The sequence below is a fragment of the Echiichthys vipera genome (genome assembly GCF_963691815.1).
Source record: "Echiichthys vipera genome assembly, chromosome: 6".
In the NCBI taxonomy this organism is placed as follows: Eukaryota; Metazoa; Chordata; class Actinopteri; order Perciformes; family Trachinidae; genus Echiichthys; species Echiichthys vipera.
The window spans coordinates 28,452,756-28,477,107 of NC_139831.1; the positions used below are offsets into that span (position 1 = coordinate 28,452,756).

Sequence of the window (24,352 nt, forward strand, 5' to 3'; positions counted from 1 at the left end):
CTACCGATCCATTGGCAGCCCCCTCGCTCTGACATCTCTCCATTAATTGCATGTATATCGGCCCTGTTTGTGCATGTGTGTAGTTCGGGCCTGTGTGTTATTTCCCTTGCGGGATTAATAAAGGAATTCTTCTTCTAATGCAGGACGAGGCTGTGTAGCAGAGAGGTGGGGTTGGTGATTACAGCTTGTGTTCAGGTCTTTTTCAAGTTTGTTTCTCAAAATTCTAATAAACAATTTAAAAATATATATTTCATTTAGATTTCTTCACGGACATAAATGAAGTGCTGAGATAAAAACCAAAAAAGTTGTCTTACACCCCTTAAAATCAAGACGGCTTTGTGACCCCATGTGAAGCTTTGGCGACCCCTAGTGGAGTCCAGGAGCCCCAGGTTGGGAACCAGTGTGTTACAGTTATCATTTCATGCATTTAAAACCCTGTGTGAGTACGAGGGCAGAAGGATTATCAGTGAAATGTTCCGGAAGCGTCCAAAATAACAGTGCAATTGTATCAGACGGTTAATACTGACTTTGAGCTCCTTCACAACCAGTCAGCTATAGTTTAGTCCTCTGGTTCCCAACATGAGGGTCGGGTCCCTCCAGAGATGATTGAAAGAGTAGGAAAGGACTCTTCTCTGGTCTTTGTCTTCATTTAAATGTGAGAAGAGACGACTAACAACTGTCAGGTGCATTAAACTGGTTTAAATGTGCATCTAACTTTAGGCCTCAGAACAAGACCGTTTTACATTTAACGTAAATATATGGAAAACAGAACCGATGACATGATAAATACATGAAAATAAACAAAGTATGAATGAGACACAGCTGTCTTTGTGTAAAGGAGCTCTTCAATCGTAATGTATAAGACATAAAAAGACCAATCAGGAGTAAATGAACAAAAAGGTTAGGGCTGTAAAATAATATATATGAAGTCTATTTTTATTATCATCACCTGAAGGTTGTGAGCAATTTAAGGATATTTAAAGATGTAGGAATGAAAGTGAGAAAATAACGACAGGAAACGGTAAAACATCTACAGAGGAGCTACGGTATCATCAGCTCACAGATCTACAGACGGACTGGAAATATTTGAGGTCAGATGGTGAAATTCATTTCTTTGACTGTAAAATAGACGGATAGACACCTGAGCAGTATGCGCTGACGTGGACATCCAGCATGTGCTGTATTTTCACTGTTCTAAAGGGCAGGTCAGGAAGCTGCAACCACAACGGTCTATCGTGGTTTTAGATTTACGCTTTGTCGATTTCACCATTAAAAAAAGGAAGAAGCACTTCAGTAGGAATGGCTTAATGGCCGTCAAGACAACAACATTACCCGTGGATATGTATGCGCTACCCAAGTGAGTACATAGTGTACACAGTGTGTAATACATGTGAGTGTACGAACGGAAGTGTCACAACGGAGAGTGAAGTCAAAGAGTTGCTTTGCATTAGCATGGTCAGACTCTGATAGAATTAATCCTCAAAATAGTTGAAAATACGTTTCATATTTGACAACGAATTGATGGATGGATGCAGCTGTGCTCTCAGGTCAGATTCAGAAGGCTCAATTGGAGATGGAGATGGAGATGAAAACATTCAGACCTAAAATGAATATATGTGTAATATTTGTTAATGATTTCAATTTAAATGCCGCTGTTAGAACCAGGATTGGTTTGGTGGTTGGCACTGTCCCCTCACAGCAAGAGGGTTCCTGGTTTGAATCCCAGCTGGGGCCCTTCTGTGTGGAGTTTGCATGTTCTCCCCGTGTCTGCGTGGGTTTTCTCCGGGTTCTCCAGCTTCCTCCCACTCTAAATTGCCCGTAGGTGTGAATGTGAGTGTGAATGGTTGTCTGTCTCTGTTTGTCTCTATGTGCCCTGTGATAGACTGGCGTCCTGTCTAGGGTGTACCCCGCCTCATGCCTAATGTCAGCTGGGATCGGCTCCAGCCCCCCGCGACCCCGACAGGAACAAGAGGTTAAAGATGGATGGATGTTAGAACCAGAACCAGACTGATGTGTTTACTGTAATCACACATGCAAAGGTGATTACATCCGCATCTGTTTTGGGTGAAACAAAGGAAGACTGGAAACAACATAAGAAAAAGAGTTGTGGATACTGTCATTAAAGGTTGAATTGTAGAATCTTTTTTTAAAAATGTAAATCTTTATAAATTTTTTTATAAAAAATACAACCACGGGGCGTGTTCAGGGGTACCGAATAAAAGTATTGCTTTTCCAAAAAAATGGTAGCAGCCAATAGCGTGGGCGTTGCTGGTTGCCACGGTTTTCTGTTGTTGGGTGCAGCTACTGTACGCATGCACTGGGTGAAATGGAGTTTACCGATCCTGCAGCTGCTTATTTGTCCCAGCAGCTGAGTGAGCGGAGACGGGCAAAAACCAGAGTCAGTATAGGCCAAGCATTCATTCCATGGACTGAGAGAAAGGAGATGGCTACGGTTCTCCTTGATCGCCAGCATCACTTTCATCTTTACTTAGCTGGAACAGCTGATGCTAACGGCTAACAGTAACGGTCAGTCAAACTTCTCTGAAATACTTGTTTTTATGGTGTGATTTTCTGGAGGGGACGGGTTAAAACAGGCTCAAACAGACTCTGGTCTCCTGTAGGCTACTGGACCAGGTCTGACCAACCTGGCAACCAGACTGCTGGAATTATTTTCTGTTGTTTGTTGTCGACAATCTTGGGACACTAGATGGTGATGTTCTGCTCATTCTCCATATTCAACCTTTAAGTGTAAGGGTTGTAGTAGAGCTAAAAGTAGCCACTACTCCTAAAGGTTAGCATTGAGCCCCGTGTATGTATAGATATCATGGCCAACTCTTCAATGAACTTCAATTATGCACACTACACTTTAAAAAATACAGTTTATTGCCTGTTTTTTATTTTGAGTCAACAGAGTAAAATGGATGTTTTTGCATCATAGTTATTGGTATAAACAGATTCATTATTGGTTGAAAAATAATCAAACCTTTCCATCCAGGCTTGGGTTACCCGTGTGAGCCTTCGACACTGCACTGGCTGTGTTGAGATCTTACACTTTTAAATGGGGTTAATAATAAGTGGTGAACTGGAAAACTCCCCTCCTGAACAACATCAAATCCAGTTATGATGTGTGGCCACAGGGTGGAGCAGTTGTAGCAGGTAGCTGCACACAGGTCTTCCTCCGGTTCAGACATGAAGAATGTGAGTTTACAGGATGTAACCTGATGAGGGGACTTACTTTGTCCCCGGATCTCCTCCCACGCTGCTGTCTGATGCATGGGACACAGGTCCTTCCTGTTCTGCTCCATGTGACAACAGGAACACACACTCTACTCTAACTTTTCCGGTATCTGGACCGTGTGCTGCCTGGTTCTTGGTCATGGGGAAATATTAAATGGCCTCTCTGTGGACTTGGTTTTACATGTATGTTCACAGTAGTTGGCTTTAAACTAATATGTCACAGTTGGATTTGATCAAAGATGCTTCTTGTCAGGCTGCACCAATGGAATCCAATAGTGCACACTTCCTGTCTCCCGCGGCCTTGTTTGAAAGTGGAGTGACCGACATGTCGATGGATGAAAAGCTATATGTGCACCATTTATTTGTATTGTTTTTTGATAACACTACATATTTACACAGCTAACAGCCATATTTAGCATTACAAAAAAATAGTTAGATCTCACAAGAGTCTGTTGCTAGGACAGAAACAGGTTTCAAACAAAGTTCATTTTCATCAACATTTACATGTGCATTAGCATATCACCAGGGGGTATGCTCCAATACAAACACTGAGGGAATTAAACAAATTCACCAAATTTCTTCAAAAATAAAAAAGTCAAAACCGAGGTAGTTATTTTTTGGATTTCAACGGATTTCAGGTCTTCCGTAAGACCCAGGACCAAGAAAGTGGATCACATCACTCATGTTCTGAGGCTTCTTGTCTGTATTGTTCAGCTTGTTTTGATTTACTGTAGTCTTTAATGATTATTTTAAATGTTTCAAATTGCTCTTTCGTGTTTCATGTAAAGCCCTTTGTATTACCATGTTGTTGTAATGTACTGTCCACCTCATATTTGGGGGCGTTACTGTCGAAGTGATTATGGGTCAAACGTCTGGTGAGACGGCGGAAGTAGCACTAAGTACAGTACTGACACAGGAGCTTAGCATTGTAGCGCTGTGGATGAAGACACCAGCTGAACGTAGGTCAGACACCTTGAAGTGTCCCGTTGTAAATCATCCCATGGCCTTTTTTAGCTATTCAGTACATCAGATAAGCCATCCAGACAGTTTTTTTGTGTTTAAACTATTAACCTTCCTTTTGGTAATCCACTTGAATGGACTTTACTATGAGAGGAGCTGGTACAGGGGCCAGTAGGTAAGTCTTTAAAACACTCTTTTAATAAACTCTGGGTTCACTAACTACGTTGTTCGTGCTTTGTTTTCTGTGTAGGGACTCTTCTCATGCTGCTGCAGAGGTTTGCTGTTATTTTCAGCAGTATTAGTGGTTAAAAAAGACGTTTGAATGCCTTCACCGTACTGCACAGAGCTTATCAGTGTTAGCCACGTTCGACTCTACCTGACTTCTCCATTCATAGTTGTTACACGTAAAAAACTGTCTTGATGGCTTATTTCACATATGTGAGTGCTCAAAAAGACCATGGGATGATTTATATAAGAACATAAATCAATCCCATATGGTCTAGCAGTTAGGATTCCTGGTGTTAACCCAGGCGGCCTGGGTTCATCTCCCGGTATGGGAACATTTGTTTGACGTTCCTGTCTGTTACAGGTAAGGTTTTCGTTGCCACCGTACTCTACGGGGGAATTGTTGGGTCTATGTAAATCATAGTCTCTGTGAAGTGTCCCGGGATAAAGTTTGTTATGATTTGGCACTATAAATAAAATTGAATTCAATCGAAACAACAGATTATTTCGAGGGTATTCTGTCATTTTAATATATTTCCAAGATTTCCCATGAAAAACTAATCACTAGTTTTTTCCAGACGCATGGGAACCATAGGAGTCAGCCGGAGTCATCAGGTGGCAGATGAATGAGTGACACACATCAGCAGATCACTGGTTTGAGCAGTATTAGTGGTTAAAAAAGACATGTGAATGCCTTCACCGTACTGCCCTGAGCTAATCACTGTTAGCCACATTCTGGCTGTTAGCGACTCTCCAGGATTTCTCCGTAAATAGTTCATACGAGAAAAAACTGTCTCCATGGCTTATTTGATGTATGTAATTGCCAAATAAAAGACCATGGGATGATTTTACGGCACCATCAAACTTTAAAGGGGCACACCTAATAAAGCAATATCAGTTTAAGTGTATTCTTTGTTTCGATTTGTTTCAGTGCTTTACCTCAGACATTCCTTTCCGACAGGGGACTGAAGCTGTTAAATCCACACATGCTTGAGGGAAATACAAGTCATTTTACCCTCTGCAACCTTGTGCTGCCTCACATTATCAATCAATCTTCTGAACAAAGTCAACAGAGCGAACTGTTGCACCGGCTGGGTGAGTTTCACACCGTCACACGGCCCTGGTTGGTTTGCATTCCTCTCAGTTGTTCTTCATGCTGAGGCACATGTGATTGTTGATGCAAATATGAGAGGGGCTCATCGTTGGCGTACAATAAAAAAAAGAAAAAACGAGATGTATGGGACTTGGCTCTGCGGCTAATGATGATTCATTCAGCCTGTGTTCACTGTGTTATTCATCACAGCGTCAGGACGCAGAGTGAGGACGAGTCACACATCTCAGTGAGTCATGTCCAGGTCCAAATCCTTTTCTCATTTCACTCTCTCTCTTTGTTTTTGTGATGTTTGGATTCTACGGGCACATTTCTTTCACAAACTTCTCCTTGCGTTGCTGGCAGAGTCGCACGTCTACATGCAACCTCCACTCACTGACAAACCGGTATGACTGCTGGTCTCTACAGACTCCCAGGTGACACAACAGTTACAACAGCCAGTTTCACAAACACCTTTTGGTTCCCGCTCTCATCCACTCTGTGGCATTCATTCAAAAACTAAGATTGTGATTGGCTAGCAGCGCTCCCGGCTCCGCCCCTCCCCTCTTGTTTCTGGTCGTGAGGTCACACTCACAGCAGTGGTTGGAGTCACTTTGTCTCTGCGGGATGAGTGGCGAAACTATGAGCATGTGCTTCATTCTACAGCCAAAGGGGCTTTCCTTTTTCTCTAACTCACACATGATGGTGTTTTCTCATTCACCGATTCACTGATATCTGCCCTACTCCTCAAATCAATGTGCATATTAAAATATGTACTCCTTATAAAACTAACCTTTACTGAAGGAAATATATGACGATATGTTAGGACAGGTAAAACTGATTTTACTAATCAATTATAAAAGGGTAATAGGGGACGATACGGATGGGAGCAGCATGGGGATGGGGGACTCCTGGTCAACTTAAATTGTAATTCTGGCGCAGAAATCATCCCATGGTTCTTTTCAGCACTTGCACATCAAATAAGAAATGGAGACTTTTTTTTTCGTGTATGAACTATTAACGGAGAAATCTGGGCGAGTCGCTAACAGCCGGACGTGGCTAACAGTGATTAGCTTGGGACAGTATGGTGAAGGCATTCAAACGTCTTTTTTAACCACTAATACTGCTGAAAATAACAGCAAACCACTGCACTAGCATGAGAAGAGTCCCTACACAGAAAACAAAGCACCAACAACGAAGTTAGCGAACCCAGAGTTTATTAAAAGAGTGTTTTAAAGACTTACCTACTGGCCCCTGTACCAGCTCCTCTCATAGTAAAGTCCATTACCAAATGCAATCCCAAAGGAAGGTTAATAGTTTATACACAAAAAAAATGTGCTGAAAAAGACCATGGGATGATTTACGCCGGAACACTTTAAGGTGTCTGAAATACGTTCAGCTGGTGTCTTCGTCCACAGCGCTACAATGCTAAGCTCCTGAGTTGGAGTTAGTACTGTCTGCTTCTCTAGTAGGTAATAATAACGACTGGGTACCTCATACAACCACCCTTTAAAAATACAAACTAAACATTTTAAAAGTTAAAAATACAAAGGCAGTATTTGCTAAATTGAAGGCAAGAGTCCCTACACAGAAAACAAAGCACCAATGGGCTCCTTCCTTTGGGATTGACTTTGGTAATCCACTTGAATGGACTTTACTATGAGAGGAGCTGGTACAGGGGCCAGTAGGTAAGTCCTTAAAACACTCTTTTAATAAACTCCAGGTTCACTAACTACGTTGTTGGTGCTTTGTTTTCTGTGTAGGGACTCTTATCATGCTGCTGCAGAGGTTTGCTGTTATTTTCAGCAGTATTAGTGGTTAAAAAAAGACGTTTGAATGCCTTCACCCTACTGCCCTGAGCTAATCCCTGTTAGCCACGTCCGGCTGTTAGCAACTCTCCTGGAATTCTCCGTTCATAGTTCATACATTAAAAAAACTGTCTTGATGGCTTATTTATGTATGTAAGTGCCGAAAAAGACCATGGGATGATTTTACGCAGGAATTTCACTTTAACTTTTTGTAGTTATCACATATTATCATGTTTATTCTTCATTTAAAATAATGTTTTGTTTAGGTATCCCTTGAATCTATGATTATTACTCTATTATTTTATTTGATATCACCTCTATGCCTATTACTTTATTTTTTTTCTCATGATTCCAACTCTGCATGCACAAGGGTAAGAACAAAAATTTGTTTAAATGTTGTTGTTTTTTGGGGTTTTATGTCTTTTATTTCTTAGTAATGTTGAAGATGGACAGGAGACGGGGGTGAGTGAGGGGGGTAACCTGGTCCACTGCGGCGAGGACTCCACCTGCTCCACCGGGTGAGTTACAGGGTGCCCCATGAAAGTGAGATGAGAATTGTGTTTAGGAAAATGAACTGTTTTATTCAAGGGGCGGCTGTGGCTCAGTGGTAGAGCGTGTCTCAATTCGATAGATCGGGGGTTCAATCCCCGGCTCCTCCACATGTCTAAGTGTCCATGGGTCCAAGACACTGAACCCCCAATTGCTCCCAGTGCTGTGCAGGATGTGAACATCTGCATGAATGTGATAAGTGGTGTGAAAGCGCCTTGTTCAGTCAGAAGACTAGAAAGGTGCTTTAAAAACACATATCCAAGTCCATTTTATCACTTATACTTTTGGAGATATTTCAAAATAAAAGTTTAGCTCTATTAAACCCTGTGGCGCTCTAAATGGATCTCATCTTTTAATTGCTAAAACACACTCCACTATAAAAGATCCTGTAACCTGATTTTAGAAACTTTTCTTAGATTTGAACTTTTTCTCAAGACTTCAACACAGAACTGAGCTCAGAAACGGCTGTAGTCGAGATGTCAGGTTGTCTTTTAGAGCACACACCGTCTTACCTTTGCTCAGGTATTTACTGTGACTAATTCTACATATGGACAGAGATGGTGAAAGATAAGTGCTACTGTCAGAGGATGTCATGTCATGGAGTGACTCAGTGTTCCTGCTGACTAACTGAGTGTCGACCATTTACTAAAGCTGGGACCGAACCTCATCCCTACGATGCTTTGAACAAAATAAACAACAAATGACTAAATGTAAATGCAATCTATGTGTACTGCAGTTTGTAGCATAAAGCTGGTGAAGCATGTGTGTGTGTGCGTCACTGGGGGAGGTGTCTACAGGTAAAAGCATGTCCCACAGTCACACACACCTGAGGCCAACAGTGTGTTGAAACTCAGTTTAAAAATTTATCAGAAAGGAGTGGCCGGGCAACACACACACACACGATGTGCATATTTAAACAAGAGGAACACACGTGTCTGGGTGTGGTTCTCCTGAACTTTCACAGACTGCACGCTCACATTGTGAAATATCTTCAGATGTGATGTTTGCACGTGATCTGGTTCATTAGAACGGTTCTTTGGTAGGAACGACCGGAACAGAGTAGTGCTGCTTTAGACAGCAGTGGGCTGCAGGACGCACAGACAGCTGTTACACTGAAAACACACCTCTATGGACGCTCTTATCCAACATGTGTTACACGTTGTTGCACGTGTGCACATTGCCTGATGAACACTTTCAGAGAAATAAGCCCCCACCCCTCAGAAAAAGCATCATTCAAGAGTCAGCTTAAATCCCATCTCTTCAGGATCACCTACAAAAACTAAAATCCAACTTCTTCCACCCTCTGTTTTTCTATTAATGTGATGTTCTTTTGTTCTACTGTTGTTTAACGAGCTTCCTGTCTATTTGTTTTATGTGTAAAGCACCTTTGAGTACTGAGAAAAGCTCTCTATAAAATTGATCTATTATTATTTTGCCCTTCATGAACAAACAAACTAAGGCCTAGGGCATTCAGAGGACGGGTTTCTTTCAGTAATCTCCAACTATCAAGTGTGTTGATTCTTCTATGGCGTTCCTCATGTTTTAATGTGGTATTTTGGAGGGATTTGATAAAACAGTCAAATTTAGCACCAAATCTGTGTAACAAACGGTATCCACCCAAACACTTACGAGACATAATAGAGCAGAAGGAATACCATAAACTTAGGTTATAATGTTCTAAGCTTCTACACACCAGAAAACATGCTGGTGATCAGAGCAGACAAGAAAACGTTGTGCTTGTTGATCTTCCCAGAGCGCTGAGACCAAACCTAAACTAAACGTCACTTCTTGCGGCGTGGTCCAGTCCAGAAAGAGCACCAATATACTAAATTCTGGTTCTTGATGTCCAAACCAATGATATCCTTGAAATGGAGTTAAGATGACTAATTTGTGGGTTCGTGTCCCCCACTCTTTTTAAGAAATCCCTTACTTGAACATACAGGACAACACTTGCTCACAGAGTCATTTAATTTACCAAGAGGCCTAGTACTGACACATTTAACCTGCTCACAGCTAAAAAACAAAAAAAACTTGATGCCAAAAAGATTGCTGCAAGTCAGTTCCGCTCTGCAGATCAAGTCATGGCTGCTAAAATGAAAAGGGAGTCCACTGAAGTTTCAAACTGTGCAGCTTTAAGTGAAATTCAGGCGCAAAATCATCCCATGGTCACTTATATACATGATATACAGTACACAGTATTTTTCGGGTATGAATGGAGAAATCCGGAAGAGTCCCTACACAGAAAACAAAGCAACAACAATGTAATTAGTGACGCCAGAGTTTATTAAAAGTGGCCCTACTGGCCCCTGCACCAGCTCCTCTCATAGTAAAGTCCATTCAGGTAGATTATCAAAGTCAATCCCAAAGGAAGGAGCCCATTGGTGCTTTTCTTTTCTGTGTAGGGACTCTTCTCATGCTGCTGCAGAGGTTTGCTGTTATTTTCAGCAGTATTAGTGGTTAAAAAAGACGTTCGAATGCCTTCACCGTACTGCCCCCCCCCCCCCCCAGGATTTCTCTGTTAATAGTTCATACACGGAAAAACTGTCTCGATTGTTTATTTGATGTGTGTAACTGCTAAAAAAGACCAGGGGATGATTTTACGCTGGAATGACACTTTAACCTACAAAGTCCAAACTAAATACACACCTACAGGTTTATATGTGTGGTCTGAGTGAGGGGCTAAAATACAAAAACATAAAATACAAGTATCTGGTCCGAAACAGATAATTTCGAGGGTATTTGCACATTTTAATACATTTCCTCTAAATGTCCAGGTTTTTTTCCAGACGCATGGGAACCATAAGAGTCAGCCGGAGTCATCAGGTGGCAGATGAATGAGTGACACACATCAGCAGATCACTGGTTTAAACAGCGTAAGTGTTTTATAAAAATCATCATGGTGTGGTGATGGGTGACAGCTGTATGAGAAAAGATCAATCAACTGGCATGTTCACAAACATCATACACATTGACATTGTACAGGTGGCTGATAATGACTGGTGCTTGGAGGTCGGACTTATGTAATGTTTTTATTGGTATTTTTGGAGAAGACCATTTTACAACAGATTTAATAATAATTCAGAGCTCTAAAGAGAGGGAGAGAGCCAGAGTATCATTCTACCATTGACTGTTGCCATCAGCTGCTTATATTGTCAACAGGCAAACTCCTAATCACCATAGGAAAACAAAAAGAAAACAAGAAAGAAAATCCAACATTTTCGATTTTTTTAGTAAATAACATCCAGGGTTGCATCATTCAATTATTTCGGAAACAAAAAGGGAAAACAGTTTTTTAGGTTTACATGTTTTAACATTTGCTTGGTAAAAGGAGGGAGTGAGATCATTGAGGAGTGAAGAGGGGCAAAAGATGCTTTGAGATGTTTCCACTGGGAGAGAAAAATAGAGGGTCAGCGGACTATCTTCTTAACTTCAGTTTCCAGAGAAACCTTACAAAAAGTCAACACTGAGAGGACAGAGACAGGGATGGATGGGTGGGGGGGAGGGTGTGTGTGTGTGTGTGTGTGTGTGTGTCTTGGGTGGGGACAGGGGGCAGGGGGGTACAGCCGCCACATCCAAAAAAAAAACCTGCTTTTTCATTCTTCTTTTCTTTCGGAGTGCAGAGTTTTATTATATATACATATGAATATATAGATGACACAGCTTACAAAGGCGTGTGTGAATCTATACATTTCCATTACATAGATAGTTATTATGGAAGGAGAGACACAGACTTTCTGTTTGTCGCTTGTCCAGGAAGAGAGACTTGTTGGTCCTGGTCACCAACGCTTCTGCAGCTCTGCTCTGGGCAGAGACCACTCAGAAACCTACAGACACACAGAGACACAGGCAGCATCGTTACCACGGTGTTCACCGGCACAGACACACTGGAGTCACAGACACACTGGAGTCACATCCACACTGGAGTCACATCCACACTGGAGTCACATCCACACTGGAGTCACAGACACACTGGAGTCACATCCACACTGGAGTCACATCCACACTGGAGTCACAGACACACTGGAGTCACAGACACACTGGAGTCACAGACACACTGGAGTCACATCCACACGGGAGTCACAGACACACTGGAGTCACAGACACACTGGAGTCACAGACACACTGGAGTCACATCCACACTGGAGTCACATCCACACTGGAGTCACATCCACACTGGAGTCACAGACACACTGGAGTCACATCCACACTGGAGTCACATCCACACTGGAGTCACATCCACACTGGAGTCACAGACACACTGGAGTCACAGACACACTGGAGTCACAGACACACTGGAGTCACATCCACACGGGAGTCACAGACACACTGGAGTCACAGACACACTGGAGTCACATCCACACTGGAGTCACATCCACACGGGAGTCACAGACACACTGGAGTCACAGACACACTGGAGTCACATCCACACTGGAGTCACAGACACACTGGAGTCACATCCACACTGGAGTCACATCCACACTGGAGTCACATCCACACTGGAGTCACATCCACACTGGAGTCACATCCACACTGGAGTCACATCCACACTGGAGTCACATCCACACTGGAGTCACATCCACACTGGAGTCACATCCACACCGCCCCACCAGCAGGGCAGGGTCTGAAAGCACATGGTCAGCAATGAGGGAAGAAGGTATGGTCTCCTTATAGCTCCTTTTTATCCCAACTGGTAACATACGCCATCGTCTGGACCCTTTGGCGTCCCTTGTCAATGCACTGGACAGCCCTGTGTGTCTGACTGACACTCAACTACTGTGGCTGTTTTAAACGTAGAGGATAAGTAGTGACTTTAAGGTGATTACTTGCTAATGAAAAGATTGTGGATGAGGTGTGTGTATATAACGTAACTATAGTGATGCACAGGAGATGAAAAGCGATCTCTTGAAAGTCCGGTTGGTGTTATATATATATATATAATTTATTTTACTCTCAGATCAGTCTGGTAACGTGCGGCGGAGAAAATTTTGAGAACTTTGCAAAGCGAAAAAACCTATCAGTGTTTGTTTTGAGGCGGATTTCAGTGTGACGAAATGAGAAGAGAGTGTTCAGTGTAAACAACATGGCGGCGTCCACGGATGAGATGAGCGCAGCTATCGAACTCCAACTCTTTTTTCCTTTGGATCCTTCTGATGAACATGGACCGGGCTCCTGAAATTGGGCCTTTGATCCGTAAATTCACGTTACAATAACAGAGAATATCCTTTACCCACATGTTTACTTTCTGTGGTTTGCCTCCACGCTGTTGATTTGGCCCCTATATTGGTGACAGACAGATGGTTTATCCAATCAGCAGCTAGTATTTTCTCCCCTTCCCAAAAGAGCTCCAAACCAGAATTCCCAGATGGATATGCTGAGACAATGAGAATCATGCGAATCAATCCATCTGGAGGAGTCTGGTTAGTTTGACCCATCCACCGCCCAAACCTCCTCCCTGCAAGGACTTTGTGGCTCTTAATTGTGGAGCTCTTGCTCCAAGCGTCTCATATTGGATGGGAATCCAGAATCAGTTCCAGTTGAGAATTGCTAACCGATTTCAAACCAGAATCTCTGAGCGGATCAATTCCTTTCATCTGTGTTGCTGTCGATATATGCTGCCTTATGGGAAAAAAGCTATTTTTAAGTTATGCGTTTGTGCATTTCCGTCATCTTTGTGCATCGGTTTCAAACACAGAGGACCCTGACAAAACTGTGCTATGACGCTCTGGGCATGAGAATGGGCTGCAGGATTTTAAGAAAATCATGACAAGACACACCAAGGACAGTTCAGATGTGTTCAGTGTCAGTGTTCAATATGTTTCTCTCACCAGTCAGTACTTCAGTAAATGTTCCTGAACACAGAAGGAACAAAGGTCCATGGAAACGCAGCAAAGATTAAGTCACATATATTTAAGAATATCCCCACAGCACCATGTGGTCTTCAAAGACACGAGGGACAACATTTGGAGAGCAGGAACACTCCATTGCTTGGTAGGTTTTATCTTCCGTTTGTGCCATTTCATTTATCATCCGTTCATAAGCTGGAGAACTCACGTGCTATGATACAAGGCTGTGACCTGACAGAACATAGACTAAAGAAATCTGAGCATTTGCACATATTGTGCATAGATAGTGGGAGTGTACGGGCAACGCATTGGTGTGAAATGATGGCAGATGATCCATGAAGGATTTGACCTCGATGTTACTACGGCAGTGTTCTCAGCACTCCGTGGAAACGCTTTGGTTCTATGCCTGAACCCATTTTGGGCTGACCCGACCTGCTGGGCTGGAGTTTCTCTGAAGTCCCCCGGGCCTGAATATGGACGGGTCCACCCAAATATCCCAGCATTTTAAAGAAAACAGTCTGTGTATGTCATGAATAATGTTTGAGCTATGTGATCTCCAGCTTCTATATATCTAGTCAACGTATACACATGGATATATCCAGTCCAGTGAGAAATTAAACACAAAGGCTGACTGGATTGAGAACAACTAATGGGGGTCGTTTAAAGGGGAGTTTTTTGGTTTGCGATCAAACAAAGAAAGAGTTCGCCGCACAAGGCAAGAGGTTAGACTGCATTTCCCCTGGATGAGCTCTGGACAAAGCAGCTGACTGCTGTGTGTATCTGCACACAACAGTTACCCTACAGGCAGAACTGTATGTGTAACATGTATTAGACATGTCACATGTGAAAGTGTCTGTTATTTATGTTGTATTGTAACAATTTCATAACTTTTCGATGGTGAACAGAAAAAAAAGAGAACAAGCCTTAAAAGAGTGGGTGCATGTTAACTGAACCATATTAACGATGAGAAAGTGATCCGGTTGTCACAGCATCTCGTTGCTTTAACCACTGAACATGTGTTTGCACGTTTTAAACTCCCTGCGCACCGTAGCAATGAATGTGTTGAGGGATGGGGGAAACTGTAATCCAACACAATAATGCTGAGGTTAGAAAGCTGCCTTCATCCAAATGTGAAATGCCACGTCAGTGAGTGGTTTGAAAGGTGTTCTGTGACATCAAGGCTGATTAAAGCCCTTTATCAGTTTTTGGTATCAGAACTATGTAACCTTGATTTAAGCTGTAAAGTCTCACTGAGATAGGCAGCACAGACATTATGGATTATGGATCATTCCAGGCTTTTAGAGCAAATAAGACTCTGCTGAAAAATAATTGAAGGGGGTAGGACTACTGCCACATCAACCATTATAGCCGTGTTGGAATAGTGTCTGCTGTATAACATGATGACTGAACCACCCTTTAGACCTGGGATTAACTTTAAAAATGTGTAAAGGACTTCAACTGTACTGGAAAATGTCCAGTCATAGCATGACACAGCAGAAACACACTGTTGAAGTCATAAATAGATAAAACTGCTTCAATAATTTAATACGTGACCTTTGCCTGTTTATTAACAACAGTAGATCGTATAGAAATGAACATGACTGTGGCTTTGTCTGAGCTTCTTACTGTAGATTCACACTACTGAAGGTTGTCGAGTTCTCCAAAAAAAAAAACTGTGTGCATGGGTGGAGGGAGCAATGGGACATGTTGGAACAGCTTTTAATGAGCAGTAGCAGAGTGGAAGCTAGACAGGCCCAAAGGCAACATCCCAGTCAACGCGGATAATACAAAAAAGCCAGGTAATGCAGTGACTGAAGCAGGACTGGGGCTAAAGATTGGGTGCTTTGCACATGTGATCAAATCCGCATCCCTAAGGGACCGCCTCCTTGGGAGGATCAGGAAGGCGGTCTACTATTAGCACTTTAAGTTTTTCTTTTATAACGTAAATTCACTGTTTGTGTTTAAATAATATAACAAAAGAAATGATACACAGTATGAAATTAGTTACATTTGTCTTGTTATCTTTGCCTTTTTGTGTTGTTGATCTGATCCATGACCCAAAAAACCGTGACACTATATGAACAGTGAGTTTTGTGATTTAGTCAAGATTGGTCGACAAGTCTAAACAGAGGTACAGATGTACAGATGTTCTGTACAGCCATGGACATATCATGGGATGTTGCTGGGCCAATCATCAATATCTTAGTGAAGTGTGAGACGCTATGACTACAAGTCCTTTTCATTTTTCTCAAAGACTACACTGGAGCTCAAAATTTGAGAACAAATTATAAATACTTGATTTAATCTGAAGTACTGTTATTTTTTACTGTTCACAATTTGAAAGAATATCTGCTGTGGCTACACCACGACTGTACTATGTCTATATCATGTTTTTTTTTAAATAACTAAGGCACTTCAACAAAAACCTTTATTTTGTAAAAATAAACAGCGATCATCAGACATTATGTTGTTGCTAAAGATTCTTCAGAGATTCTCCATGGGGCTTAGATCTTTATATCTGCAGTTTCTCACTGTTTTTTTCCACAAAATACAGGTTTTTGTTGAAGTGCCTTAGTTATTTAAAAAAAACAACCAACATGTTAGTACAAAAGTGGTTTAGACACAGAGGATATTCTATCAAAATCTGGACAATAACAAATAACATTTCAGAATAAACCAAGTATTTATAATTTGTTCTTTAATTTTGATCTCCACTGTATGTTGTGTTCTTAACAGTTTGAGCACTTTTATTAATTTACACTTCTACGTCTAGGATGGGATTCAACCCCGCCGACACTGAACCCGAACTCGATTTTCTAACTGTGCTGAGTTATTAACATGATATCTCCAGTAGAGGAGAGCAGCCTCTCTGCACAAACGTTAGGACCAGTGAAAACCACTGTTGAGTTCTGTTCTGCACCTGACCAGAGTTAGTTTGGAGTTTTAAGAGTTTGGTGCTGCACTCCACTAACGTTCACTGGTCTCTGGGTAACCAAGCGTCAACATAAAATGAAGTCAACCAGTAGTTTTTTCAGAGGTGATGCAGATAATTAGTAATCAAAGATACCGATAACAGAGGACTTTGGAACTGATATACATTTGCAGAAGTGTCCAAATTTAGAATAAAGAACTCCAACATAAAACTTTGTCCCAATGTCTTTAAGCGTTTAAAACTTTTAACATTATCTTTCCCTTCTCCGTGCTAACACTGGTTTTGAATGTATTGGAGACCACCTTCCCCGTTGTTGGTTGGGTGTTATACTCCAATCAGGGTTGGAAATTAGCATTAGCCATTCAACAAACGCTGAAAGATAGGCTTCCGCGAAAGCCACGGCCCAATTCAGGCACAGAATTTAACAGGCATTACTGTTACCAATCTTTCTCTATAATCCTACACCAATTTCATTCTTTTTTTATATTCTCATAGTATTCAAATGTTTTAAGCTCAAACTTAGCCTGTTAATATTTATACATGTATGACACTATCAGCATGTGATTGTTATCCATCCTGTCTACTAGAGGGTGTTTCAACATTACATTTGAAATTAGGCCCACATGATAGCTTTCTGGCTACGTAATAAACTTGGGCATGGGATAAAAACGGTAACTCGTCACAACATTTTCAATCTCAGCTGGTGGGCCCCGGGAGACAAGAGTTCGTGTTAATTCTTGCCTGCATTAGCTGCGGCTCCTCAGGCTCCAGACCACCTAACGCTAGCTTGTTATCTATCGGGTGATCTCTTAGTTTGCTTGCTGTCGAATGATATTTCATTTGTATCCTTTCATTATATCTTTGTTGTTGATCTAGTTTGTTGATGGATATCCAAAAACTATCCATACATTGCTAAATGGTCGGGTGAGGCGATCTCTGTGGAAGGTGCTTCACAGTACGCTGGTTACGTTGGGTAATTGTCATCTACTGATCTCCCGTGGGAGCATCGCTTGCTTCCGTTTCCAACAGTAAGATTGTGTTTCAAAAAACTGCCGTTATTCATCAAACGTGACAAAAGCATTTATTGTTTTACATGCGGATAACGTGGCCAGATTTGCTAATGTTAGCAAAACACATTCATAAAAATACACATTTGAATAGTAATTTCAGCATTCGGTTAGTTAAAATATTTTTATCATTAAATTTAAATTGACTTCCAAAATTAGTTGGAACAGCTGTATCAGGCATGTTATGTTTTTGTGTGAATATATCAAACATTGAATGATAACATTCTATACATTAAATGATGTCTGAATGACCTAATTATTATTGATTGATTTATTTAGCACATAGATTTCAATACTGGAAGATAAAAACAAGTGAATCAAATGTACTCTATTTAGCTGTGAGAACTTGTGTTTGAGTTCTTTCTAAACCAGACTGTGACGTTGTCAAACACAACAGCTCTTCACCACTTTAGCGGTGTTTTCCATCGCTTTGTCCCCCACGTGAATGTGCGGTGGCAGACCTGAGACCAACAGGAAAGACCCTTTATCCCTCGGGTTGTTGTTTCCAATGAGCCACACCTAGTCCCCATCTGCTTGACACCAAGTGTGGATTATTAATGTCACAGTCACAGAACAGGGGAAAACAAGTGTAAAGTAAGGAGGGGAAAAACAAGGAAGATATGTTCAACATGATCCAGTTTGGAGAGGGAATGTTAATAAAGAGAGACTGCAGAAGAGTCAGAGGGGTGTAATCAGAGTGAGTTGGTCAGCATTGAAACAGCCTGTTGTCCAGCCCCAACAAAGGAACAGAATAGCATGGCAGCAAAGTTAGTAGTCAAATTCCCCAAGGACGTCTTTGCTTCTGCAAGACAGACCAATTGTATCAAATTCTTTGATTGGAGATTGTCTGTTCTTTTAGGGTGCCTCCTGAAACTTGTAATGCTGCTTGACTTTAGTAATAAGCTTCATTTGCTTTTCATTTCCAATTTGGTGTTTAATTCTTTTCTTTTTAAAAGAAAGGGCACTGGGGTGTGGGTTAGGGAATAAAACAATATCTAATAGTCCTAAATACAATACTGGATGAATATATGAGCAATTGGTGTCTGTAAAAAACGTCGCTTGGCTGTTTGCTACTAACCTTTCATGTTAGGCTTGGGTTTGTCAGTTTGCTTGCCTGTGGGGGTTTGTGCCGGCTGGCCCTGGCCCCCGGAGGAGGCCCCCTGCTGGGCTGCTTTCTGTTTCAGCATGGTCCAGTCAAATGTGTAGTCATACTGGTGGTTCAGAGTCCTAAAATACATAGAATCACACTGTCAGCCCAATATTCACAACAATCAGCTGTTTGAACAGGAAAGAAGGAATGAAGCAAAGAAAACAACGGAAAGGGGAAAGAAGCAAGACACTGGAGGGCAAAGTCAGACGGGAAAGAAGAAGAGGGAAGGAAGACAAAGAATAGTAGGAAGAAAAGCAACATATTCCTTTATAGAAATCAGTCTGCACTTATGCAGCTTGCTTTGTTCATGTATTTAGACTACAGAAATAGCAGTGAACACACAATGGAGGGACAAAAAGATTTATTTATTAATCACAATTGGCTATGGACTGGAGCAGACTATAATGACTACTTTGGAAACTTGCCGTGAACCTCATTTTGTCTGAAGCATATAAAATTAAATAATGGGACACAGCAAACATGGTCTTATTCCTGAGTAGTGTGTGCATGTGCGTTTACCTGAAAAGGATGCGGAACAGTTGGCGCAGGTACATGTAGTCTGGAGCCTCCTCAAAGCGTAAGCCACGGCAGTAGTTCAGGTACATAGCAAACTCTGCTGGGAAACCCTGAAAACAGCAATTCATATAATGGAGTGACTGGTGTATTCTTAGAGATCATACAGACATTCAAGGACTTTCAAGTACCTTTACCAACTACTTTTTTTTTCATTTTCAATGACATTACTCAAAAGTAATAGTTTATTTGAATTTATTTGATTTCTAAAATTGGAAATCACTGCAACCATGAGGTCCTTGAGCATTCTGTGGCACACAACACTAAACTCAAATATCATCTGACAGTGCTGAAGGCTCAAAACCACAAAATGATTGAGAGCTTATAAAATGCGGAGGTCTCATTTTATTCATTTAATAGTATGTTAACGCAGTACTACATTAGCGAACCCCTGCCTCCCTATACCAGCCACCTTTATTACAAGAATTGACTTGATTATTGGCTCTTTAAGGCGAGGAAGACAGGAGTGGGAGGCTGCTACACAAAAAGAAAAGGCTGAATGATTCTGTGCCATTTAATTAAAATGGTTTAATGATAAAACGTTTGACAAAATATAAGACTGCTTCATGTTTTTCTTCTGAAAGGACTTTTTAAAGCCATTGTTAAAACATTTACTATTTTTAAGGTATTCCAATAATTGCTCTTTTCCCCTTGAAATTCCAAGCACTTGAAGGCACCTTGTGTGGACTCTTACCTTACAGAGGACCTCAACAGGGGTGGACATCTTCTTCTCTGAGATCTTCTCATACTTCTGCTTCTTTGTGGCAGCCTGACAAACACACAAATAAATTAACAGCATACCACCACTCAAACATCTTAGGACGCTTTCACACTGTTTATTCGTACCGTGCCCTGTGCTTTAGGGTACGTACACACGATCGAAAACAACCTTTTTTTTTCTCAGCAGTTCTTAAAGAGTCCAAAACAGCACAAAAGTCTCCACTAACTGCAAAGTGATTGGTGCGTCAGAGGGTGCTGCCGGGAGCCTCTTCCCCGTCCCAAAGCACTCACAGACGGGCACTGTCTCGCTACTTTTTGCGACCTTAATTTTATTTATAACAAGCTACTAGCGGTCAATTTAGCGACTTATTCAGTCCATCAGGGAAAAGGTTGAAATATCTGGTCGGCCTAATTCATTCCCATGCAGTCGCTCCGAGTCCAGTTCAGTCTGTGGGTCCGTGTCTCTCCTCTGAGTTTTGAATATATATATATACACATAGAAATAATACTTTGAAAGGGCGCTACGTCACAACGTAAAGACCCGATAGATGATAATACAGTTCAGAAACAATATTTTGACTTTAGGACGTTTACAATCACTTCGGGCCGATTATAATCTGAAGCTCTGCATTTGGCAAAGTTCAGTTGTAAGCATCATTTGCAGTATAAACCACATACTGTAAAACACACACCTACAAAGGGTTTATAATGTGTATTTAACTTTTCAATAAAATAAAACAAACTTTAAAAAAAGCAAGTCCATACCTTTAACCCCTGCCACGGCAGGCTGGTTCTGTTGAAGTACATCAGCACGTAGCCTAGTGACTCCATGTCATCACGACGACTGCAGACAAAAATAATATTGTTAGTACAGAAGCAGGGCATCACTGTCACAATATCTGCATCCATAACTATTCATTATATCATAGCTATTACTGTCATGGAATATGAAACATTTTGCACCAGTGTAAGACAAGGATAAACTGCAACTTCAAGATTGCTCTGAAACACAACGCAAGTTTTGCGTAGGTTGGTCTTGGCATTTGAAAATGAGAACTGGTTTCTCAGTTGAGCAGAGCAAACACTTTAATTATTGTTTAGTTTAATTATGGCTTGATTTCTAGAAACATCTGCAGAAAAAAAAAAAGTCAAATTTTAGTGACAAACCACTCCGTTCTTAAAATGTTTATTACACAGATACCGTCGTATACACCGGTGAAATGCCAGGTCTGATCAGATACAAATACTGACTCTCAGCTGATAATTCATCCATCCACAACCAAAGTTAAATGAACTGATTGATGAATGAATTGAGAGGAATTGAATGAAACGGAATGTGTGCACAGACCTCTGTTCAATGCCCAGGTGTGCATTGATGGAGGCATAGCGTGCTGTGCCAGTCAGGTTCTTGTCTTCTCTGTAGGGGATGTGCTGTCGTGTTCGGTTGTCTCTGTACTTCTTTGCCAAACCAAAGTCAATAAGGAACAACTGACGGAGAAGGAGAGAACACATGGTGTTTATCGGTCAGTGACACCCCGCAGAGCAATGATCATCCAAAAGTGCATCAGAAATCAAAAGATTCACAGTTACATCATTTCTCCACTTTCAAACACAGAAAATTAGTCCTGCTGTAAAACATGAAAGTTGAAAACATTATCGTATTGATTGAGGACAGCCTTGTGACAACATTAACATCCACTGGAGCAAAGTGTCATACCAACAACTACGTCCCTAAATAACAAAGTCACTTCTCCCAACTACAATGTCCAACAGTAGTCCTAGATAATAGTATGATAATGATTACGATTTTTATTTTTATTGTTAAAGAACCTTTTAAGATGTTTAGAAAAACAAAGGGTATATATTTTATACTTATTACAACACATTGTTGTCATCAGGCCCAGTTGAGTGCCAAGTCTACGGTAGATGGTTATTGACGTGTGATTTCTGCATAAAGATTCAGCAGTGGAACACAGTTAGCACAGTGCTGATCCATTGTGGAATTAGTTTCCGGTTGTTCAGTTTCACACTCATGTGTTGGGTGTTCAGTTAAGCAGCGGATTTCCTAAAAAAAAAAAAAGTGCTGTTGGCCCTTTTGTTGGACCCTCTAACAATTGCCACGTATTTAGACATCAATTTAGAGATGTTGTGTTTGTAGGATTTTTTCCCTCAAAATGACAGAAGTCATGTGTAATCCTAAATGGCTCTTGCTCTAAATCACAGTTAACATCCTGGTATACCCAGTGGTCATGCAAAAGTTAAACACTTCATGAACAAGCAGACAAAAAAAAAAAAAAAAAAAAAAAAAAAGACTTCACCCAACCCGTCCTCACCATGCGTGTGCTAACTGCTAATCTAAAACATCCAGACATCCAGGCTATGTGTGGGCTTTCCAGGCAAGTCCAATTGTATGGATCCTGGGACCAGTAGCAAGAGTATGTGTTTCAGCGTTACAGGAGCCCAACAGGGCGTCAAATGAATGGCTGTTGTCCTGTGTCAGCTTATCCTCAATAGTTAAGACGAGCCCTGTTGTCCCTTAGCCCAGAGTTGTCAATGCCAAAGCAGACACTGTGAAAAACAACGTGGTACTGGTGTAAATAAAGTGAAGAGAACAATCATCTGACAGGTCAATCTCCTTTTAAGATGAATGTCGCAGACGACCTTCAAGGTTTTAAGCTGTTTAGACTGCTGCCATGAAAAGAACTGCAGTTCTGGGTCATAAGATCCCCATAACTGGTACATTGAGTGATTATTTATCATCATCTTAAACCTGAATTTAACCCATATGAAGTGTTTTATTTAATGACTATTTGTCATACAAGGGTCCTAATAACTTAAATATTACGTGTCATGTTTGGCAATAAACAGCAGATGATCATGTCTGACTTGACAAACCTGACACCAGGGCTTTAATAAGAACATAATCAATATTGATGCGACATCCTACACTGAAGCAGAAAACACCAACTTAATGACAACAACACCCTCACGGGTACTATCAAAGGGAAAACAACCAGAAGTGAAACGTTACCTCAAACTCTACACAGAGAAATTATAGAGATAATGTGTTAGAAAAGTGTTTCAAACACACTGGAGCTACCACAACATAGAAACTACCGCATTGGCCCGAATATAAGACAGTTTTGTTTGTTTTTTTCCTGGAAAGCCGCCTGGGGGGCTGGGGGAGGCGGGGTCTAGATTGCGAAAGTTACATGTGAATATACAGTCTCATGGCGCCAAAAATCTGTAAAACAAGTGTTTCTTTCATGACGCGCCATCAATCACAACACAGTTTACAGCGACATTGTTTCCAGAGCAAACCAACGTTAGCGCACAGCGACAACTAGCTTAGAGCAGTGGGGGCCTGAAACATGGAGAGACAGTGATTGTTCTGAAAGAAGTCGCTCAAAAGTCAACCAAGTAAGCCGACAACTGAGGAGTTATGATGCCAATTTTGTTATAATGGTGATCACTTGGTTTTGGTTTTGTTGACCAAAAATTTCTTTGAACCGGCTGATCATTTTGTTTGTTTAACGGGTTCCTAAAGAGGGACCATTTCTGGTCTGAGAAGAAAGACTAATTTTGTTGTGGTAATTAGAACGGTGGGTTTGAAATCATTGGATTGAGGAAAGAATACTTGTTTTTTGTTTAAAAATGTGGTCTTCAAAAAGTCTTTTTCCGAAAATGATTCTTAAAAAAGGAGGGTCGTCTTATAATCAGGGTCGTCTTATATTCGGGACAATACAGTAACATACTCTGACCAAATGTGACCATACCAGACAATCTGGAATAGCACCTTACACATCTTGAAAATCGGGTCATTCAGAAAAACTACAGGTGTGAACACACTGCATTTCTGAGATTCCCGGTGCCCCTCCTCCCCAGTACACCTCAGGTACATCACCATGCTGGCCAGTAAATCTCTCTTTTACAATTGTGAAACAGTTAGGCTTTGTGTTAAACTTAAATTTCTGTTATTTAGGCTTGCTAAATTGTATCTTACAGTGCTGCCAATGGGTATTTTGATTTGCATTATTTCACTAACACCAACATAATACAAATAAGTCTTTACAGATACAAATTAAACAAATTGAATGTAACTTAATCCTAATCTACCCATGTCTGGACAGCGGAAGCAGCCTTGTGACAGGCTTATTCTTGGTAAAGCATGTGTTAATGATGCATTGTCCTGACAATA

The 24,352-nt window shown here is 41.2% G+C and overlaps 1 protein-coding gene across 6 annotated transcripts in view; it reads right to left on the reverse strand.

The window, feature by feature from the left end:
• Positions 1-10,879: 10,879 nt before the first annotated feature.
• The window catches only part of csnk1a1 (casein kinase 1, alpha 1), a gene marked incomplete at its 3' end in the record, with an annotated part of 31,444 nt that continues 17,971 nt past the window's right edge, over positions 10,880-24,352 (reverse strand). Inside the window, exons 6-11 of one of the 6 annotated variants that reach the window (XM_083915386.1) lie at positions 21,503-21,642; positions 20,920-20,998; positions 20,129-20,203; positions 19,381-19,487; positions 18,826-18,938; positions 10,880-11,693 (exon numbers count right to left, since the gene is read on the reverse strand). In XM_083915386.1, coding sequence (XP_083771512.1) covers positions 11,686-11,693; positions 18,826-18,938; positions 19,381-19,487; positions 20,129-20,203; positions 20,920-20,998; positions 21,503-21,642 — 522 coding nt within the window. Of the gene's footprint in view, positions 11,694-12,062; positions 18,242-18,784; positions 18,939-19,380; positions 19,488-20,128; positions 20,204-20,919; positions 20,999-21,502; positions 21,643-24,352 lie in introns of those variants that run through there. The other 5 variants (XM_083915383.1, XM_083915385.1, XM_083915382.1 and 2 more) reach the window with 5 other exon arrangements.